Genomic DNA, 23031 nt, shown 5'->3' with positions numbered 1-23031 from the left:
TCCAAGATCTTTTACATTTTGATTTTTAATAAGCAGTATTTTCATGAAAGTAACAGTTAGTGAAAAAGTGTTGGAAAGGTTGTGAACTCCTGCTTAATTTTTGACTTTTAGAATTAAAAAGTAGGATCACTTGGAGAATACTGAATAAAACTGATAAAATATTTTGAACACATTTCTCTCAAACTTGTATAATTGAAACAAGATATAGTAAAAAAATTAAGAATGATTATACTCTAATTCTTTGTGTGTTAGGATACAGGTTGACAGAGACTGCCAAAAATTTTCATAATTGTTTCTTCAAAAGCCAAGGAGGGCTGGAGGGATGGCTTAGCAGTTAAGGTACTTGCCTGAGAAGTCTAAGGACCCATGTTTGATTCTCCAGATCCCACAAAAGACAGATACACAAGGTGACTCATGCGCAAGGTCACGCAGGAGCACAAGGTGGCACACGTGTCTGGAGTTTGATTGCAGTGGCTGGAGACCCTAGTGCACCAATTCTCTCTCTCAAATAAAAAAAGACTCCCCTCCCCCCCCCCAAAAAATAACCAAGAAAAAATGGAGTTAGCAAAGTAAGTCATTTAAGAAAGTAAAACAGAGCTGGAGAGATGGTGTAGCAGTTAAGGTAACACCAAAGGACCCAGGTTCTATTCCCCAGGACCCACATAAGCCAGATGTACACAGTGGCACATGCATCTGGAGTTGGGAGCAGCTGGAAGCCCTGGCGCACCCATTTTTTCTCTCTCAAATAAATAAATGAAATATTCCAGAAGTAAAAATAAAAAAGAAGGCATTGTTACTTATAAATGATGGACTCCACAGCTTATCTTGAAATTTACTTATTTCTAACAGTATCCAACCTAAAGTATTGCTTCTAAGATATTAATATTGTTAAGCCGCAGAATTTTGGCAAAAGGAAAAATCAATGAGGGTATAAAAGCTATACATACAAAGCAGAAGGCTTTCCTTAGGATAAAAAATAGTCATTAAAAAATCCCTCACTAGTTACGGGAATTTGAATGTTTCTTAAGTCTAAAGATAATCTAGATTCATCATGTATTTCCCTTTCTGGGACAGCAGCATAAACTGAGTTTTCCTTATATTTCTCTCGAACAATATCTATAAACTACGTTAGTGCACAGGAGTGGCAGGTTTCAGAAACTATACTCCTGAAAATATCACTCTTTGAAAGCACAATCACAACACATAACAGATGGGACTGGTCAGTCTGGAAAGCAGTCTCTTTAAGAGGTAGTTGATAGTGAAATACCAAGGAGCTGTCCAAGAAAGCTGAGGAGGTTCCTGAGTCTTGCTAAGCTACAGGCTACAAAACAGCAGCATGGTGACCTGCTTGTGGCAGTATACACAGTTATTTCTAGGAAATGTCTTCAAGGTTGGCGATGGGCCTTTGATTATAGGGATCTCACTTTGACAGCATCTCTTTTAGTTGCAACAGGAGTGAACAAAACAATTCAAAGGGTATTTCTTAAAACGGTACAAGGTCTTTCTTTTAAAGACTATAATGCACCTTCAAATGCATTACAGAGCGCATAGATGAACAAGGGGGTGCTGACATATGCCACGGCTCACATGCTTTTGAAACTGCTTTTAAGTTCCAAACCCCAGCACACAACAATTGTATGAATTAAATTATTTTTTTTATTCAGAACCTGTACCTTTGTTTTGAGACTGGTATCAACAAAAATAAAATACAAACAACTTGTTATTGACATAGTAGCTGCAGTTATTAACTGCAAGGATACAGTAAAAAGGAGTCATACTAAATGTTAATATTTTTGCAAGAGAATCATCCTAGTCACTTTACGGTAGCAAATTCTGGTAAGAAATGATACATTCATTTCTTATTAAAATGACTTAAGGAATTAGGAAGATTATCAGTTGTGCCACAAATAAAACAAGTTTCTTCAAGAGAAGCCCTTACCTTTCTCTTAAATTCTTTAAGGATCTGCCATTTACAGGTGTCTGTTGATTTCAGATCAGTTGTTCAGACCAAGATTCTCCCTGCAAATTCCCATCTTAGCTTTATTTATATGGTACACGCACAAACACTTTGTAAAAGGGACAACCTAAAAATCACTTCATTTTGGTTCTTGATTTTCTTCTAGCTCACTTTCATTTTCTTCAGTTATGTGCTCTTCTTCCTCGTCGCCGAAAGTCTGCTCCCGCGTGGTGGTGAAGGACAGGGACCTTGCAGCCGCTTCTGCAGCCAGGCCGGCGGTGAAGGTGAACTCTGGAGACAGATGCAGTCGGGCCAGCCTCTGCTTGATGGAAGGCTGTGAGGAGTCCTTGGGAGCTGGACACGCCTGGGGAGATCCATCCTGGCTGTCACAGTGGCAGCATGCGCTTCCTTCAGCTCCCTCAAGGAGGGCTTCGCTTGCAGTGCTGTCTCTGGTCTCACCCTCCAGGGGGCTAGCACATAAGAACTCAGTCCTGCTTACTTCACTGCCATTTAGGAAGGGCTGACTATGTTCTTCTTCAGTCTCAGTGTTAGCAACTTTTCCTGAATCTGAACTCATGGATGTTTCGGGATTACTTAAAGGTTCCACTGGGTCTACAGGAGACAGGGATTTCAACATAGCTTCAAAGAAAAAAAGAAAGAAGGAAACAAAGAAAGGAAGAAAATAAAAAAAAAGAAAGAAAAATAATAACTAAGGATCTGGCAATCATTTTAAAATTTAAACTCCTTACAAAAATAAATAAAAGCTCAGTTAAACATTCTAGTAAAATCAATGTAAATTCATAAATCTGGGGAACTATATGGAGACAAAACACCTAAAAAATGAAATGAGATGGGGCTTTGCTGAAGACTTTTTAAGCTCAAAGGCAGTGGTTCCGGGGTCACTACGATTAGTCACCACCTAGGAAGGCTAGAAACCCAGTTCTGGGGCTTGATCTGGGCCTAGTGAGTTGGAGACGCTGGGAGTGCAGCGGGCACCAGCTGGGCTTTACCAGCGCGGCACCGGTTCTGACACACTAAGCTCAAGACTCACTATTATTAAACATGCAGTGTACAGTTTTCACCGCAAAGGTAAAAGGCCTAAAGTGATCCACATGGTAAATTCAACATATATATATTAATATGTTATATATATATATATTTATATTTACAAGATAAAACAGCATGGAAAAATCTGACATACAAACTTATAACACCTTCAACTTGTCAACATCTAGTAAAACCCTAATGGAAGTAAATCACACTTCCACACACATTGTAGTATAGAAAAACACAAATGAAGTAAAATCTGAATTAAAAACTAACAACCAAACAAAGTATATAACTCAGAAGATCCATATGGCTGAAGTCCTTGCAAAGAAAATGGAGTTTTATTTAGCCCCTCTTGATGTTAGTAGGCAGTGGGTTGCTTGCTAGGCAGTGTCTCATTCCCAGCATGAAGGTTAGTAAAATAGAAAAATGAAGCAAGGTGGAAGGAAAAAGGAGCTTCTTGAAGACCAGGCGTGTATTTAAAAAATATTTTTCTAAAACATGTCCATTTCCAAGAAACATCCCTATGCTGCAGTCACTCCACTAGAGAAGCGGCAAGAGAAAAAACATGGCCACAGCAGGTTCCAGTAGAATTTCCCTAATTCCATTCGAACTTTACCCCTGTAGGCAGAGATGAAAACAACTCTGGAAGAAGTACTGAAGTTTCATGGGAAAAGCATTTTATGGTACCAGCAGATCTTATCTTCACAAACCACACAGCAGTATTGTGTTGTCAAGTGCAAATGAATCACTTCTCTCCTCATTGACCATAATGTCAGCAGGTGATTTTAAAGCTATATGAAGAAAATACTACAAAATAAAAAAAGAGCCAGCATTGTGGCACACACCTTTAATCTCTGCACTAGGGAGGCAGAGGTAGGAGGAGCGCTGTGAGTTTGATGCCAGCTTGAGACTACATAGTGAATTCCAGGTCAGCCTGGACTACAGTGAGACCTTAACTCGAACAACAAAAACAAAACCAACAGCAACAACAAAAATACAAGTTTATAGATCACCCTACTTGCAGCATTTCTGTACAATTTTAGTTTCTACATTAGCTAGTTCTTATGTAACATGTTAGAAGTTGAGTGAGATCCAGCTTTTTAATCATGGCTAATTAAATGCAGACACAGAGTATACATGAGAGGATCAGTTGACAAGTGAGGGTTGACACTTTTGTCTATTATGGATGCTACAAATAGCAGTGAACATTGCCAGGCATTTATTAGGTACTCATAACTACTTGTTCAATCAGTAAGTTGCTGAGTGAATGTTGTAGGGGCATAAACATACCTACTTAAGAAAACAGCAATTTAGTTACAGGGACAAAATCCTGAATACTGATAAAACAATAGTCTAGACGTAGAACCATTAATTTCTAATGTTATGAATAAGCAGGTTACAGGAACTCTGTCTTCACTGCAGCTTCCAGGAAGCTCATCGTTTCCCTTCTCTGCTTTCTGCTCAAGGCTTCCTTTCCCTCTCGACTACACGCTCCTCTGGAGCGAGCGAAGACTGCTGGAGGAGGGGCAGCAGGGCTGGAGGAAGGGCAGGATGCACCCAAGAGACACATTTGTGGGCAAGACAGATTTCTTGGTAAAGAGATCAGCATGGAGCCACAGATTGTTACTAGAAAATTTTCAGTGCCAGGGATGGGATACCTTCCAGTGAGTTGTTGGCCAGGGAGGTCCCTGATGCCCCCAAAGCATTATAGGCCACTGCCGAGGCCCTTGGTTTCCCACTAGGAATAGATGGTAAGACCCTACTGCTGAAGACTCCATATACTTGGGCTGCAAGGCCACTGAGAAATCCTGCTGGAACTGAGCTGAAAACCTCCTCCATGTAGACCAGCTGACAGAAAGCTGGAAAAAGCCATTCTGCATGCAGTTCAATGGGAAAGAAAGAAATCACCAGTGACAATACTCAAGAGTGGACACTGCAAGCCTTATATTTGGCCAGCGAGGCCAAATGAGCCAGTGGGTACAATGGTGGCATGTCTGTCATGGTGGAAACGAACTGCCCTCTAACTGGACTGGAAACCCACTCCCTGGGAGGGAATACATCCCTGATGCTGAAAACCTACAACAGGAATAGTCATGAGCCCTAGGGATGAACACCTGCTGTCTGGCTAAATGTATATACTATGCTTATCAAACTGTCCAGTAAGCACTTCTCTTAATGCTCATACCCTTATATTAATGCTACTCTCACTTTTGGTTAGAGAAGCTTCTCTTTTCACATGGCAGTGACCTTGGGATGATTCAGAAGGCACCATGGTGCTAAGAAGAAGTCACAGAGGAGAGCTCAGCACTGCAATATCTCTATCACATCTTCCAAGGTTCAGGGTCCACTGCAGAAGAGGGGGGGCAGAAGGAATGTAAGAGCCAAAGGAAGGGCAGGACTACTTACAACGTGTTCCTCCAGACACAAAATGGCCTGTATACCCATGACCTCACAGTGCCTGACACCACCTACACAAGACCATCAGAATAGGAGGAAAAGATCATGACATCAAAATAAAAGAGAGGCTGATTGAGAGGGGGAGGGGATATGAAGGAGAGTGGAGTTTCAAAGGAGAAAGTGGGGGAAGGGAAGGAATTACCATGGGATATTATTTATAATCATGGAAGTTGTCAATTAAAAAAAAGCAATCAGCATGAACTGTCTTTATGAATAAAAACCAAGTTTAGTCAGGCATGGTGGTGCACACCTTTAATCCCAGCACTTGAGAGGCAGAGGTAGGAGGATCTAAGTGAGTTTGAGGCCATCCTGAGACTACATAGTGAATTCCAAGTCAGCCTAGACTTGACCCTACCTCAAAAAACAAACAAATACCAACAACAATAAAAAAAACAACAACAGCAGAGTTTGTGGAACTAGTCTACTAGCTAACTTTAAGTTGATGGTATCTTCATCAGCAAGAGTAGCAATACATATGATGGCTTCCTATGCTCTCAGTGCAATGCTAATCATTAAGAATGATGGAGCCGGGGCTGGAGAGATGGCTTAGCGGTTAAGCGCTTGCCTGTGAAGCCTAAGGACCCCAGTTCGAGGCTTGGTTCCCCAGGTCCCACGTTAGCCAGATGCACAAGGGGGCGCATGCATCTGGAGTTCGTTTGCAGAGGCTGGAAGCCCTGGCGCGCCCATTCTCTCTCTCTCCCTCTATCTGTCTTTCTCTCTGTGTCTGTTGCTCTCAAATAAAAAATAAAAAAAAAAAAAAAAAAAAAGAATGATGGAGCCGGGCGTGGTGGCGCACACCTTTAATCCCAGCACTAGGGAGGCAAGGTACAAGGATCTCCGTGAGTTTGAGGCCAACCTGAAACAGTCTAGAAAGAGCTTATCAGATACTTTTGGGAAGAAAGGCATGGAAATGAAAGCCAGCTAAAACAGGCATAATCTACTGGGGATGTGCCTTCTAGAGGGAGTCAGTGGGGAAGATGAGGAAACGTGACACCAAGAAGTGCAGGTGTGAGCCAGCGAGAGGGAAGCTTCATGAGATGATGAGGCCGCGAGGAGCTGTCCAGAATAGGGAATTTATACACTTCCAGGCAGAAAGGGAAAGGCAGGCAGTTGTTTCTGAATGTCCATAATGGTACTCTAAAATAAGGGGAGCACATTCTTACAACTGCATAGGAATTAATTCAGCTAGGAATGAGTTAACCTGATGTTGCCACTATCAAGTTTCCCTTCCCCTGCCTTCCACAAAGTATGAAAAAGAAGTTTAAGGTAAATCTTTGAAACTAGCAGCTCCAAACATGTCCAAATTTGAGCATGGAGACAGTGTAGAGAGGGGTCCTTCCTCTCTTTCTACCTACTAATGTGTGCTGATCACTGAAGCATCTGGAATGAACTGGCAAAATTGGCCTAGATCTTAACTCATTTGTCATAGTAAACAGCTATTAATTTTGTGTTTCACTAAGACACTTTTCATTAATTTTTTTTTTTTCCCAGACAGGGCCTTGTTCTAGTCCAAGGTGGTCTAGAGCTTGCTATGTAGCCCATGATCCTTTTGCTTCAACCTCCTTAGTGCTGGGATTATAGGAATGTACCACCATGGCCACCTCAAATTATGCAACTTAATGTCCACTCTGAAACAAATTTATCAAAAGTGAAATAACTGATGAAAAACTCCCAACTCACTAAAGACCCTCGGCAGAATTGGGGGGGGGTCTATGTGTGAAACCTTTCTATAAAAAAAATAATAAATGGGGTTGGAGAGATTGTTTAGTGGTTAAGCACTTGCTTGTATAGTCTAAGGACTCCAGTTCGAGGCCCGATTCCCCAGGACCCATGTTAGCCAGATGCACAAGGGGGCGTATGCATCTGGAGTTTGTTTGCAGTGGCTGGAAGCCCTGGCGTGCCCATTCTCTCTCTCTCTCTGCCTCTCTATCTGTTTCTCTCAAATACATAAATAAAAATAAGCAAAAAATAAAAATTCAATAAACGTGTGATTTTATATTCCCAGTGTGGTAATATATCTACCTTGTACTGGTCGAATTGATTTTGCTTCTTGACAAGAAAGTACTCTGCTTACCAATACAGTCAGCATCCTACAGTGGACCATGGGGACCCCCCCCCTCCCCCGCCCTCCGCCCCAGGCGCCGGCTCGGCTTACCATGGTCGCTGAAGAGAAGCTGCTTCCACTTCTGCCGCTCCGCCTCGGAAGCCTTGAACCCCAGCACCGACTTTAACTCCTGCAGCACCCGCTTGGACTCCTCCTGCCCTCGCTTCTGTCTCTCGTGGTCTTCTTGAGACAAGTAATAAAAGTCATCCTTTCTGAAATCACTTTCTGTATCGATGTCATCTACGTAAGCTTCCAATTCCTGTAAATGAAGACAGGAGAATGAACTTCGCTTGAAGCAGACAATCTTCCAGTAGTACTCTCTTCCTTGAGATTACAGACGAGAACTTATTTTGGCATGTTATAGCAAGTGGTGGGAGCAACAAGCATCTCTATTAGTAAATCAGAATTTTCATAGAGCTTAGCAGTTGATACTAAGAAGCGTTGTGAATAAGAGTTTAGCAATGCCCAGTGGCCATTTTCTTTTTCTTTTTTTCTTTATTTTGGTTTTTTTGAGGTAGGGTCTTACTCTAGCATAGGCTGACCTTGAATTCACTCTGTAGTCCCAGGCTGATCTTGAACTCACCGTGATCTTCCTACCTCTGCCTCTCAAGTGCTGGGATTAAAGGTGAGTGCCACCACACCTGGCAGCCAATGGCTATTTTCTACTCCGGTAACATATAAACACAGTTAAATACTTGCTACGTCAACGCCAACAAAATTGGAAAGGCTATCAGTCTGGGGATGCAGTTAGACATATTCATATGTTAGATAGCGGTGCCTCTTTTTAACTTCTCTGAAAGTCAAATACTACTGGGATTAAGGCCTACCTTACTTTATGGTTCCCCACATCTCTAAGACAGGGTACAATGCCTCCCTAGCAGTTAAGGTTCAAGTTAATAATATGGGGTGCTCAAGTCATGCATTTACATTTGCTCTGATTCAGAAGTTTGTGATTTATTGATTTATTTTGCTTTTTACAGGTTGGGTCTCAATCTAGCCCAGGCTGACCTGGAACTCATTCTGTAGTCTCAGGCTGGCCTTAAACTCATGGCGATCCTCCTACCTCAGCAACCCAAGTGCTGGGATTAAAGGCATGTGCCAAAATACCCCCCCCCTTTTTTTAATCCCCCAAAGCTGCTCCTGGTTGGGTGATTTCTGCCAGTAATGTGAACCTGACTACAACACTCTCTAATAAACTGAATCAATCAATCAATAAAAAGAATATAAAAGGAGGCACCATTCTAGCACGCATGGTAGCAGATAAGGTTTCCAGAGGAAGTGGCACTTTTTCCTATTTGGCACTGAAGGAATGAACAGGAGTCCTGTGAACGGTGACTCAGCAATGAAGTCTCCTTTGAGATATGTTGCTCTTTGCTCCAGCCTGATGAAAACCTGTTTGTGAGGCTTCTCAAATGTTCTGCAGGATACTTAACAGTTTTAAATCAATTGTCTGTCCAACTAACTAGAGTTTTCTTTTCCATTTACAATGAACAACACTGAATAGATAACATGACCTAAAGAAAGGACACTTTCCTTAGAATGAGCAAAAGAAATCTTTACCATAACTAATGCAATCATTCAAATTTTGTTGCTCCTTCTTTGGTTGTTTGAGGTAGGGTCTTGTTCTAGCCCAGGCTGGTCTGGAATTTGCTCTGTAGTCTCAGACTGGCCTCCAACTCATGGTGATCCTCTGATCTCTGCCTCCCAAGTGCTGGGATTAAGGGTGTGTGTGTGCCACCACATGCAGTTAAAATTTTTTTTTTTCTTTTTTTTTTTTCCAGGTAGGGTTTCACTCTAGCTCATGCTGACCTGGAATTCACTATGTAGTCTCAGGGTGGCCTCGAACTCATGGCAACCCTCCTACCTCTGCCTCCTGAATGCTGAAATTAAAGGCATGTGCCACTAAAATTTTGATTTTAAAAGTGACGGGTGGCTCACTCTCTTGCTGCTGTCTCCCACCTGCTGTGGCAAGAAGTGATGTCCAGCCTCTGCTCTGGGATCACCCTTCCCCCACCATCATGAAGCATCCCCTCGAGACTCTAAGCAGGAATAAACCGTTTCCTCCCATCAGCTGCTTTTGGCTGGGACTTTTGTCCCATCAACCAGAAGGAACAACTAGGCACTTTCCAGTGGTGACTGCTGCTGACCAAAGGAGATGCTGAGCTTGGCTTCATGCTCTCAACTAGTTTCAGAATCCATCTGTGACCAGCTGCAGGTTGTAGTGGAACTCGACTGGACATACTGTCACAGAGGCCACTCACTTCATATCCTACGCTACCAAGACATCACTTTAACTACTGGTGCAATCTGAGAGTGAATCCACTTGTCCCTGGAAGGTATCCCAGTGTCAGAAGAAAGCCCTCCTCAGTCCAGGCCTTCATTCCCAGCTGGATGGCACTGGAAACAGCCTTGGCCAATCTCCAGGCAGAAGCCAAATGCCAAATCTGTCTGGGTGAAATGACAGACCCTGTCATGATCGAATGTGGCCACAACTTCTTTTCCATCTGCATCATGCATCCTGGGCAGATCTGGAAGGCAGGTTCCCCTGTCCCGTGTGCCAATAATACCAATGCAAAGCAGTCCGCTCATGAGCAACCTCCAACTGAGGAGGATCATTGCAATGGGCAGGCAGCTGCACAGCCAGCTGAGTGAGACCTAGGAGGAGAAGTCACTGTGTGAGGATCATGGCCAGGTCCTGACCCTTTTCTGTGAGGAGGACCTGGAGCTGCTGCGAGCCCTGTGCACATGGCTGCCTGCCTACCAGGGCCACTGAGGAAGCTACCTCCCAGCACAGAGGAAGGTTCCACAGTTACATCCAGGCTCTGAACAGGCAAGTGGCAGAGTTTCAGATGCGCTAGCCAGTCAGGCCAGATGCCAATCACAGCTGCAAGAGAAGATGGAGAGTGAAAGGAGGAAGCTGTGCTCTGGGTGCAGACACTTGAAGCAGTTGGCAGACCAGGAGAGCAGGCAGTGCTGTCCAGGCTAGGGAAAGGAGAGAGGGAGATGGTTCTGAAGCTCCATGGCAGTAAGAGGCAGTTCGCAAAGCACAGATATGCAATGGAAGCGCTGCTCAGGCAGGAGTGGAGAAGAGCGTCACACCCGCCATGGAACTGCTGATGGACATCAAGAGCACCTTCGATGGGTGTGAAAACATGAAGCCCTGCCTCCTATTTATTCAAGTTCAGGAGACAAGGGTATTGTCTTCCTCCCCAGTTTCCCACTCTGCAGACAATTAGACAGAAGTTTGGTGAAGCAAGTACTCTGGATCGGGAAATGGCAGCTCCTCTTCTCTGCTCATCTCCGTGGATAAAAAGTCCGTGAGATGCGTGAAGAACGAGCAAGGCGTCCCCAAGGAGCCCAGCGCGCTCTGTGCGTGGCGCAGCCGTCCTGGGCACTGAGATTCGGTTCTGGCCGGCATCACTGGGAGGTGCGGGTGGATGACAAGCCCGAATGGGCTGGGGGCCTTTGCAAAGACACCGTTTGGCATGGGGCCAGGCGGCAGCTGCCAGGGCGGAGGCTACGTGGTTGAGCACACTGGCCCCGTCACACTTGAGCTCACAGAGAAGCCCAGCAGGATTGGCATTTATCTGGACTATGAGGTGGGTGTGATTTTCTTTTATAATTTGAATGACAGGACTCACATCCATTCTTTCAGGGATAAAGGTTCAGAAGTATTGAGGCCTTATTTCTATGCTGGAGATGATCCCAAACCTCTGTTCTTGCAGTGACAGACGGATGAGCCCACTGTGACATTCCTTTCCTCGTCTTACCTTCCCTTGCCTTCCTTCTCCCCTGCTTACTTTGCTTTTCCTGCCCTTCCCCTCCCTTGTCCTAAAACTGACTATGTAGTCCAAAGTGGCCTCCAAGCCTTCTGAAAGCTGGGGTTTTTCTTTAGCCATCATGCCCAGCTAACAGTTTTTACAAACACTTCTGTAACTTAGGCCAGTAAGGGAAATTTAAACTTTTCATTTTGTTTTGATAATGACAGGTGCTGTGGATTCATAGATGTGGACATGAACTGCAATGTGTTTCTGGAATTTAAGACTATAAAAATGTAATTTTAGGGCTGGAGAGATGGCTTAGAGGTTAAGCGCTTGCCTGTGAAGCCTAAGGACCCTGGTTCGAGGCTCGATTCCCCAGGACCCACATTAGCCAGATGCACAAGGGGTGCACACATCTGGAAATCATCTGCAGTGGCTAGAAGCCCTGGCACACCCATTCTCTCTCTCTCTCTGCCTCTTTCTCTGTCTGTCACTCTCAAATAAATAAATAAAAATAAACCAAAAATATTTTAAAAAATGTAATTTTAAGCAACTCAATTATCTCAGTCAGTAGAGCATGAGACTCTGAAGATGGTAATTTTACAACTTTGCACATGAGCATATCTGAACTGCCTACATATGCATTTACCAGTTTCATTAGTACTTGAGACATTCCAGGTAATAGAGAATAATCAAAATTGGAAAACCCAACTAAAGCACCTGCCTCATAGTATACAAATGTTAGTTGTGTCATAGTGCTAAACATACCATGGCTATGCAGTTTTAACACTGGGGGGAAATCTAGTTGAAAGATGGACAGAAACTGCATCATGTGCAAACTTCTGTCAATTTTAAATAAGTTTCATAATTGTTTAAATAAAATATTTTACCAAAACAAGTGAGGTATAAGATACAAAAAGGGGTACAAGCATCAGGTGTTTGCACTGAGAAGTAACCCTGGTGTTCCCAGGCATGGACGCGCACACACAAATAAAAATGATTGAGATTTTAAAAAAGTAAGGTGGAGGGACTGGAGAAATGGCTTAGTGGTTAGGATGCTTGCCTGCGAAGCCGGCCATGGTGGCACATGTCTATAATCCTAGAGCTCCAGAGTCAAAGGCAGGAGGATTAAGAGTTCAAGGGCCCTCAGAGCTCTATGGTGATTCCTTGTCTCAAAAAGTAAATAATAAAGCCAGGCGTGGTGGTGCAAGTCATTTCAAAGCTAGAGCCAGGGCTAGAGAGATGGCTTAGCAGTTAAGGCACCATGACTGCTGGGATTAAAGGCATGCACCCCCATGCCCGGCTTTATTATTTGCTTTTTGAGACTGCGAAGCCTAAGGATCCTGGTTTGATTCTCTGGGTCCCACATAAGCCAGATGCCCAAGGTGATGCGTGTGTCTGGAGTTCGTTTGTAGTGGTTGGAGGCTCTGATGTGCCCATTATCTCTCTATCTGCCTCTTTCTCTCTCAAAAAAGAAGAAATTAAATTATTTGTCAATTATATACATCATCTCTAACAAGGGTAGATAAACTTTGTATATGAAACTCTTCTCGGGGGGCGGGGGGGAGGAACAGTACTTTTCACTCTTACCTGCTCCTCGGGGACCGGGTCTTCGTCTGCAATGTGCAGAGTAGGCCGCAGCAGAGGGACCGCCGTGCAGTGCGGGTTTTCACACGCCACTTCAGGCTTGCCTTTAAAGAGTGAAGGGGAGGGTGGAATGGGACAGAATAAAAATGAGAAACAGGCTGTACAGAAATGAGTGAATATCTAATAAAAATATCCTTGACACAAATATTTTGTCAGTTTCATGGCCCAACCTGTTCTTTTTGTGTGCTTGTTTTTGTTTCTTTTAAGACAGATCTTTCTAGCGGCAAGTTAGCCTCTAACAATCCTCTTACCTCATTCTCCTGAGTGCTATCATTACAGATGTGTGCCACCACACTTAGCTTCCAAATCATTCTGGTCAAAACCTTTTATTTACAAAAATTCAAGACACTGGACTCAGTGGTTAAGGTGCTTGCCTGAAGAGCCTGACGACCTGGGTTCGATTCCCCAGTACCCATGTAAAGCCAGATGCACAAGGTGGCCCATGTATCTGAAGTCTGTTTGCAGCAGCTAGAGGCCCTAGTACACCCATACTGTCTCCTCACTTCTGCTTGCAAATAAATAAATAAATTTTTTTTTAAAATCAAGACACTACAGTTACAGTAACACCAGTAGATTTATAGCTTTAAACTTTTGGAGGAGAGGCCATAGAGCAGTACGGGAATAGGAACAACAGCTTGAATGGGCACCCTCTTGCCCTGTCTTAGATAATCGGAGCAAAAAGATAATAACAGTAACAAATTACAATTCACTGAATAAAATTAGAATCTTTAAGTTTTGTTGCTTTTTTTTTTTTTTTTTTTACTGATATAAGTAAGTACATAAGCAGGGGAAAGGATATTTTGCCTTACAGTAGAATATGAAATGATGAGTGCAAAAGAAAAACTGAAACTAGAAAATTACTAATTAATAGGTGTCACAAAAATATTTAGGAATAGTGGGATTTTATGTCAGCTACTTACTACCCTTAGCTCAGAGTAACAGTCAAAAAGTTAGCAAACATACATATGCACAAATGTAAGTAAATACTAAACAAGTGGCTAAAATAATTTAAGCTACTTTATTCACTTCAAAAACTCATTTTTTGGGCTGGAGAGATGGCCTAGCAGTTAAGGTGCTTGCCTGTGAAGCCTAAGGACCCAGGTCTGAATCCCCAGACCCACATAAGCCAGATACACAAGGTGGTGTCCTTGTTGGAGGCCCTGGCATGCCCATTCTCTCTACCTGCCTTTCTCTCTCCCAAATAAACAAACAAACAATACATACATGAATAAATATTTTAAAAACTCACCTTTTGGTATCCAATGTTATGCATTTAGACAAATACATAGACAACTACCACAACCAAAATACTGTAAAGTTCTATTACCCAAATTTTAACTTACTTACATTGCCTCTTTTTTTTTTTTTTTTCTGAGGTAGGGTGTCACTCTGGCCCAGGCTAACCTGGAACTCACTATGTAGTCTCAGGGTGGCCTTGAGCTCACGATGATCCTCCTACCTCTGCCTCCTGAGTGCTGGGATTAAAGGTGTGCATCGCCACACCCAGCAATGTGTAGTACAGGCTGGCCTTGAACTCCTGACCTCTTTAGCAATTTCCTACCAGGATGTGCCACTACAACTTTTAAAAAAAATGTTTTTATTTATTTATTTGAGAGAGAGACAAATACAGAATTAGGCAGGGAGAGAAAAAGAGAGAATGGGCATGCCAGGGCCTTCAGCCACTGTAAACAAACTCCAGATGTGTGTGCCTTCTTGTGCATTTGACTTATGTGGGTCTTGGGGAATTAAACCTGGGTCCTTTGGCTTTGCAGGCAAGTACCTCAATTGCTAAGCCATCTCTCCAGTCCCTTGTTTGTTATTTTTTGAGACAAGTTCTTGTAAAGTAGCCCAGGCTGGCTTTGAACTTGCAATCACCCTACTTTAGCCTTCTCAGTGCCAGGATTACAGGCATGCAACACCAAGTCTGGTAACATTGCCTCTTTATAACTCATTCTTCCTTTTAATTCCTACCAACCACTGGTCTGTTTTCTGTTCCTTTGGCATTTTCAGAGTGCCATAAATGCCAGGTGCGGTGGCACATGCCTATAATCCTAGCATACAGCGGAGGAGGACAGGAGGCCTGGGAGTTAGAAGCCAACCTAGGCTATATAGTAAGTTCAAGGTCAGCCTAAATTATAGCAAAACTTTGTCTGAAAAACAAACAAACAAGTAAAAATTTATTAAAGATTCACTTATCCTAGTGTATGTATCACTCCTTTTTTTTTGGAAAAAACCTAGTACTTTTCTTATCTAAGGATTTACTCATAAGGACATTAAGCAGAATATTAAAACTCCAGTTACAAACAAAACACTAACAAGATGATAAAAATTACTTTTGGCAATAATGCAAATTCAATGCATAAATCTCATGAACCTCTTAACAAAGATCCAAGGGCAGAACATGGTATCAGTTTGTAGCATAGTTAAAAAAACTGATATTAAACATTCAAAATAAAAGTAGTAATGTAAAAAAGTAGGCATGGGCTAGAGGGATGGCTTAGCAGTTAAGGCATTTGCCTGCAAAGCCAAAGGACCCAGGCTTGATTCCCCAGGACCCATGTTAGCCAGATGCACAAGGGGGAGCACGTGCCTGGAGTTCATTTGCAGCGGCTGGAGGCCCTGGTGCGCCCATTTCCCTGTCCCTGTCTCTCCCTTTTTCTCTGTCAAATAAACAAAAATAAAATATTTTTAAAAAGTAGGCATGAGGGCTGGAGAGATGGCTTAGCGGTTAAGCGCTTGCCTGTGAAGCCTAAGGACCCCGGTTCAAGGCTCGATTCCCCAGGACCCACGTTAGTCAGATGCACAAGGGGGCGCACGTGTCTGGAGTTCGTTCGCAGGGGCTGGAGGCCCTGGCGCGCCCATTCTCTCCCTCTTTCTCTATCTGCCTCTTTCTCTCTCTCTGACGCTCTGAAATAACTAAATAAAAATAAACAAAATTTAAAAAAAAAAAAAAAGTAGGCATGAAGTCTGATTCAAATAACATAGTTTAGCTGGGTGTGGTGGCACATGCCTTCAATCTCAGCACTCAGGAGGCGGAGGTAGGAGGATCATTCTGAGTTCGAAGCCACCCTGAGACTACAGAATGAATCCCAGGTCAGCCTGGGCTACAGTGAGACCCTACCTCTAAAAACCGAAAGAAAATAAAAAAAGCCTCTGGCCAGATGGACCGGGCACGTCTGACAAGCATGTGCTTAGGGACCCCCCACAGGTACCTTTTTTATCTGCATTTCTCCGTAGTAGCTTGTCCACTTGGGAAATGGCCTCCTCCCAGCAACTGTTGCTGGCTTGAACATGGGGCTCAATCAGCTTTAACTTCTGCTCCAGTACTGGGTAAGCCTCGGACACCACTTCCTGCGCTTCCTTCGTACAAACGAGCTTTTCGAGTTCATCTTCAAGAATTATTACTCTGCGTAATACAGACAAAGGGAAACAGTTTCAGAGACAAATGGTAGTGGCAGCTGCACTACAGCACATGTATGTAGGTATGCATGCTTATATACACACATACATGATACATAACGCATAATACGCAGATATATTCAGTGCCACCTAACTGTACCCTTAAAATGCTACATGCGGCTGGGGGTAAAGTTCTGTGGTACTTCGTCAGCATGCCCAAAATATGCAAAAAGCCCACACCAAGAAAATTTCCAAATCAATGAAAATCCAGAATTTTCACATACATGCTAGGCATATTTTTAAGCTGAAATACCGGGAATAAATTAAGTCCATCTCCTACTTATAAAAAAGTAACAACTTCTGGGCGTGGTGGTGGACACACCTTTAATCCCAGCACTTGGGAGGCAGAGGTAGGAGGATCGCCGTGAGTTCAAGGCCACCCTGAGACTACAGAGTGAATTCCAGGTCAGCCTGGGCTAGAGTGAGACCTTACCTCGAAAAGCAAAAAAAAAAAAAAAAAAAGTAACAACTTTTTATGCCCATACTTGGGCATAGTGGCACATGTCTTTAATCCCAGCACTTGGGAGACAGTGGAAGGAGGATCGCTGTGTGTTCGAGGCCAAACTGGGACTACAGAGTTCCAGGTCTGCCTGGGTTACAGCGAGACCCTACCTCAAAACACTAAAAAGGGGAAAAAAAGTTAAGTAACAACTAGGAAAATTACACAGTATAAATAAAATACAATATTATAAGAATTTAAAAGATTTCATTTCCATTCTACAGAGAAGGAATTAGGTCAGAAAGTTATTGAAACTTGCCCATTGCAATTATATATTTTAGTAACCTTAATCAAGAAGGGGGAAAAGTATATGGTGGTGTAAGAAAGAGAAAATATGGGCCTGCAGGGAGGCTCTGAGAATGAGAACGGCAAATGGGACAAGGGAGAAGAAGGAGCAAAAATCAAAAAGACTAATATTCTTTTTTAAATATTTTATTTCTTTATCAGAGAGAGAATGAGAAAGCGGGAGAAGAAAGGAAGGAAGGGGAGAGGAAGGGAAGAAAGGGGAGGGAGGGTAGGAGGGAGGGAGGAAGAGAGAGAGACAGAGACAGAGAGAGACAGAGAGAATGGGCACAACCAGGGTCTCCAGGCACTGCCAATGAACTCTAGACACATACACCACCTCGTGCATCTGACTTTATGTGGGTACTGGGGAATTGGAGGTGGGTCCTTTGGCCTTGCAGGTAAGGACCTTAACCATTAAGCCATCTCTTCAGTCCTATACTGGCTTTTAAAAGATTTTCAAATATGAAACAGAGAGTAATTAAAAGTGTAAGAGAGCTGTTGGTAATGGTGCACACCTATAGCTCCAGCACTCGGGAGGCAGAGGTAAGAGGATCACTGTGAGTTCAAGGTCACTCTGAGACAACATTCCAGGTCAACCTGGGCCAGAATGAGACCTTACCTCGAAAAACAAAACAAAACAAAACAAAAGTAAAAGAAAGTATAAAAAGAGAGACTGATTGACGGGGGAAGGGGATACGATGGAGAGTGAAGTTTCAAAGGGGAAAGTGGTGGGAGGGAGGGAATTACCATGGGATGCTGTGTACAATCAAGGAAGTTGTCAATAAAATAATAATAATAATAATAATAATAATAATAATAATAATAAAAGAGCCAGGCGTGGTGGTGCACACCTTTAATCCCAGCACTAGGGAGGCTGAGGTAGAAGGATCGCTGTGAGTTTGAGGCCAGCCTGGGACTACAGAGTGAGTTCCAGGTCACCCTGGGCTACAGTGAGACCCTACCTTGAAACAACAACAGCAAAAGTAATAAATGCTGAGACTGGGGAGATGATTCAGTGGTTAAAGGCAATTGCTTATAAAGCCTCCCAACCTAGGTTCAATTCCCCAGTATCCACATAAAGCCAAATACACAAAGTGGCACATGCATCTGGAGTTTGTTTGCAGTGGTAACAGGCCCTGATGCCCCCACCAACATACTGCCTTTCAAATATATATATATATATATATATATATATATATATATATATATATATATAATATTTAATAGCTGGGCTGAAGAGATGGCTCAATGGTTAAGGCACTTGCCAGCAAAGTCAAAGGACCCAGGTTCTATTTTTCAGTACCCACATAAAGCTAGATGCACCAAGTGGCACATGTATTTGGAGTTTGTTTCCAGTGGCCAGAAGCTCTGGTGTGCCCATTTTCTCCCTCTCCCCTGCCCTCTCTTTGCTTGCAAATAAATTTTAAAAAGTGATAAAATCCAATATAGGGCTGAAGAGATGGTTCAGCAGTTAAGGCGTTTGCCTGCAAAGCCAAAGGACCCAGGTTTGATTCCCCAGGACCCACGTAAGCCAGTTGCATAAGGTGTTGCATGCATCTGGAGTTTGTTTGCAGTGGCTGGAGGTCCTGGTGCACCCATTCGCTTGCTTGCTTTCTCCCTCAATCTCTCTCCCGCTCCCAAATAAATAAATAAAGTAAAATAGAAAATTGATATTGTGGTCACAGTTCTACAATCCCAACTCACTTATTTTATTTTTTTGGGTTTTTGAGGTAGGGTCTTGCTCTAGCCCAGGCTGACCTGGAATTCACTATGTCATCTCAGGGTGGCCTCAAACTCATTGGAGATCCTCCTACCTCTGCCTCCCAAGTGCTGGGATTAAAGGTGTGTGCCACCATGCCTGGCCTCAACTTTTTTTTTTTTTTTTTTTTTTAATTTGAGAGAGAGAGAGACAGAGAGAGAGAAAGAGACAGACAGAGAATGGGTGTGCCATGGTCTTCAGCCACTATGAATGACCACCAGACGCATGCGCCCCCTTGTGTCCACGTGTGACATTGCATGCTTGCATCACCGTGTCTGGCTTATGTGGGAGATTGGAACATGAGTTCTCAGGCCTCACAGGCAAACACCTTAACTGCTAAGCCATCTCTCCAGCTCCCAATTATTATTTTTTAATATTTTATTTATTTGAGAGAGAGAAAGAGGCAGCTAGAGAAAGAAAAAGAGAGAGAGAATGTGTGTCAGGGCCTCTAGCCATTGCACAGGAACTCCAGATGATGTGTTCCCTTGAACATGGCTTTATGTGGGTCCTGGGGAATTGGACCTGGATCCTTTGGCTTTTCAGGCAAGTGCCTTAACCACTGAGAAATCTCTTCAGCCCTATAACTGCTTTCATCACTTTAAAAAAAAAATGCAAGCAGAGAGTGCCAGAACCCCAGCTCTTGAGAAACTAAGGTAGGAGGATTGTGAGTCTGAGAGCAGACCAGCCTACACCACAAAATTCTGTTTCAAGAACCCTCAAAAAAAAAAAAAAAAGGCTGGGTGAAGTGGTGCATGCCTTTAATCTCAACACCTGGGAGGCAGAGGTAGGAGGATCAGCATGAGTTTGAGGCTACCCTGAGACTACAGAGTAATTCTAGTTTAGCCTGGGCCAGAACAAGGTACTATCTCAAAAAAACCAAAATTAAAAAAAAAATAAAACCTCAAAAGATCCACAAATGAACTTTAAATAAACTCACAGGAGGGGAAGGTGTTATGTGGCAGCATTATAGAAAAATAAATACAATAATTTATGCCTGGCATACTTTCCTTTTTAAAAATTATTTATTTATTTATTTTGGTTTTTTGAGGTGGGGATCTCACTCTAGCTCAGACTGACCTGGAATTCACTATGCAGTCTCAGGGTGGCCTTGAACTCATGGTGATCCTTTTACCTCTGCCTCCCAAGTGCTGGGATTAAAGGCGTGTGCCACTGTGCCCGGTCTTTCCTTTTATTGAGACAGGGTCTCATAGAGCCCAGGCAAGCCTTGAACTCAGTATGATCCTTTTGTCTGGGATTATAGAGATTACAAGTATGTGCTACCATGCACAGTTTTATGCAAAGTAGCAGACCAACAAGCATAAACTGTGAACACGAACTTTTACACTGTTCACTTGAGGCCAAATGCTTACTCTGTGGTACAAAATTAGACTTTTTGACTATATGTAGCAACACTTCTTATAGTGTTGCAGTGGTGGCAGGTACTTCTCTCAGACTATAGGCTCCAATTCGAAAGCCTTACCTTAACAGAGTTAAAAGAAGCTCATTTTTCATAAGCCTCTCCATTCCCCTCAGAGTAATGCTCTTGCCCTGTCTTCTCAGGCTTTCTGTTAGAATCAGGAAAAGGAAAAACTACAATGACTCTCTTAAAACTGTTGTACTTACAAATCATTGCTTCTCTGCTACATCTCTAACTACACAACATTCTTCACGTGGAAGGTCTCAATTTGATTTCTTCTTTTCTATTATTATTATTATTATTTTTTTTTTTTTTTTTTTTTTGAGGTAGGATCTCAGTCTAGCCCAGACTGACCTGGAATTCACTATGTAGTCTCAGGGTGAACTTGAACTCACAGTGATCCTTCTACCTCTGTCTCCCAGAGCTGGGACTGAAGGTGTGTGCCACCACACCTGGCTTTGTTTCTTCTTTCTAACTAGGATACAAGCCCACAACCATGTGGAACAAGAAGGAAGTTTGCTAATCACAGGGTCACTTCCTTAGATGGCTTCTCAACTTACTCATTGAGCAATGCTTTCAGATGGAGCTGCAAGCTACGCACTGCTGTGTGAACATTATTCAGTTCTCTTGACTTCTGCTGAGTTTTGGGTAAACGCGGGGGCACAGCCTGGTGGTGAGTTTCAAAGTAGCGATGGAACTCATAACTGCGCTTAAGCTCCTCCAAACAGGCATTATGGGCATGAGGTAGACCTCGAGTCACATCAGACAAAATACGATGAGGCAAAAGCGCTTCAGTCAGTGAGGGCCCTGGAGGTGAACTGGCTGTAGAAAGCAACAGGGCTAAGCGTCTGAAGAACTCTGAACTCTGTGCCACCCACAGTTGGAATAAAACCTGAGAGAGAGAGAGAGAGAGAGAGAGAGAGAGAGAGGGCTGATCAGTGGAAAATATCGGTTAATGTTCAAAACAAAGTACACATTTGGTTACCATTTGGTTTAAACTTTTCATGTGCCTGAAATAGTGAATATAGCTGAGCATGAACTAACTCTGTAAGACAAGGATGTTATACCAAATTATGTAGTCTCCACATGTAAGAACTAAGGCTGTGCATGGTGGCCCATGCTTTTAATTCCGGTACTTGGCAGGCAGAGGTGGGAGGATCACTGTGAGTTTGAGGCCAGCCTGGGACTAGAGAGTGAGTCCCAGGTCAGCCTAAGCCAGTGTGAGACCCTACTTTAAAAATTAAAAAAAAAAAAGGAAGAATTTATGATCCCAGTATATGAGGGAACACAAATACAATTTAGCACAATTCTACCCTGGAAATGGCATAAGCAAGATGGAATCAGATACATTGATTAAAAGTGAATCTTCCAGATCAGCCTAGACTACAGTGAGACCCTACCTTGAAAAACAATACAAAACAAAACATCACATAGTGAAAACAGTAGACACGATGTCTAAGTTCAAAAAACACAAATAACTCATTGATTAAGAATTTGGAGGCTAGAGGCTGGAGAGATGGCTTAGTGGTTAAGGCATATGCCTGTGAAACCTAAGGACCCAGGTTCGATTCTCCAGAACCTACGTAAGCCAGATGCATGAGGGGCACATGCGTCTGGAGTTCGTTTGCAGTGGCTATAGGCCATGACGTGCCCATTCTCTCTGTGTCTCTCTCCTCTCTCTCTCTGCTTGCAAATAAATAAATAAAAATAAGTAATAAAAAAAAGAATTTGGGGGCTAAGGCTGGAGAGATGGCTTAGTGGTTAAGGTGCTTGCATGCAAAGCCTAAGGACCTCAGGTTCACTTCTCCAGGACCCATGTAAGCCAGATACACTAGGTGGTGCATGCATTTGGGGTTTGTTTGCAACGGCTGGAGGCCCTGGAGCACCCATTCTCTCTTCCTCTCAAATAAATAAATATTTTTTTTAAATTGTAGGAAAGGGAAGAGGAGATGTTATCTAGCTGTTCCACGGCTGGAGAGATGGCTTAGTTGATAAAGGTGCTTGCTTACAAAGCCTGACAGCCCAGGTTCAATTCCCAGTACCCATGACAAGCAAGATGCACCGAGTGGTACATGTATCTGGAGTTTGTCTGCAGCAGCAGGACACCCTGGTGTGCCCATTCTCATTCTCTCCCTCAGATAAATGCATATTTCTTTAAAAAGTAAACTTAAGCTGGGGGTGTTGGTGCACACCTTTAATCCCAGGACTTGGGAGGCAGAGGTAGGAGGATTGTTGTGAGTTTGTTCAAGGCCAGCCTGAGACTACATACTGAATTCCAGGTCAGCCTGGGCTAGAGTGAAACCATACCTCGAAAAACAAAAGCAACAAAAACAACAAAAAATGAATTTATTGGTCTGGGGAGATGGCTTAGCAGTTAGGGCACTTGCTTGCAAAGCCTGCCAGCCTGGCTTTGATTCCCTAATACCCACGTAAAGCCAGATGAACAAAGTGGTGCATGCAACTGGAGTTTGTTTGCAGGAGCAAGAGGCTCTGGCAGGGCTCACAGTCTCTCTCTCTCTCCTCACTTCTCTCTTTGTTTGCAAATAAATAAATAATTAAAAGAGACAGAGAGAGAGAGAGAGAGAGAGAGAGAGAGAATGCGTATGCCAGGGCCTCCAGCCACTGCAAACAAACTC

At 43.1% G+C, this 23031-nt stretch overlaps 1 protein-coding gene across 4 annotated transcripts in view; it reads right to left on the bottom strand.

Moving 5' to 3' along the window:
* Positions 1-441: 441 nt before the first annotated feature.
* Positions 442-23031, bottom strand: part of Vezt (vezatin, adherens junctions transmembrane protein) — an 85203-nt gene continuing 62613 nt past the window's right edge. For all 4 annotated transcript variants that reach the window (XM_045151822.1, XM_045151819.1, XM_045151821.1 and 1 more), the window contains 5 exons: positions 20956-21287; positions 16189-16382; positions 12920-13020; positions 7620-7827; positions 442-2596 (listed from right to left, as the gene is read on the bottom strand). In XM_045151822.1, the coding sequence (XP_045007757.1) occupies positions 2097-2596; positions 7620-7827; positions 12920-13020; positions 16189-16382; positions 20956-21287 (1335 nt within the window). In that variant the 3' untranslated portion in view covers positions 442-2096. The remainder of the gene's footprint in view (positions 2597-7619; positions 7828-12919; positions 13021-16188; positions 16383-20955; positions 21288-23031) is intronic.

Source organism: Jaculus jaculus, chromosome 6, assembly GCF_020740685.1.
Source record: "Jaculus jaculus isolate mJacJac1 chromosome 6, mJacJac1.mat.Y.cur, whole genome shotgun sequence".
NCBI lineage: Eukaryota > Metazoa > Chordata > Mammalia > Rodentia > Dipodidae > Jaculus > Jaculus jaculus.
This window is presented reverse-complemented; position numbering and strand designations above follow the sequence as displayed.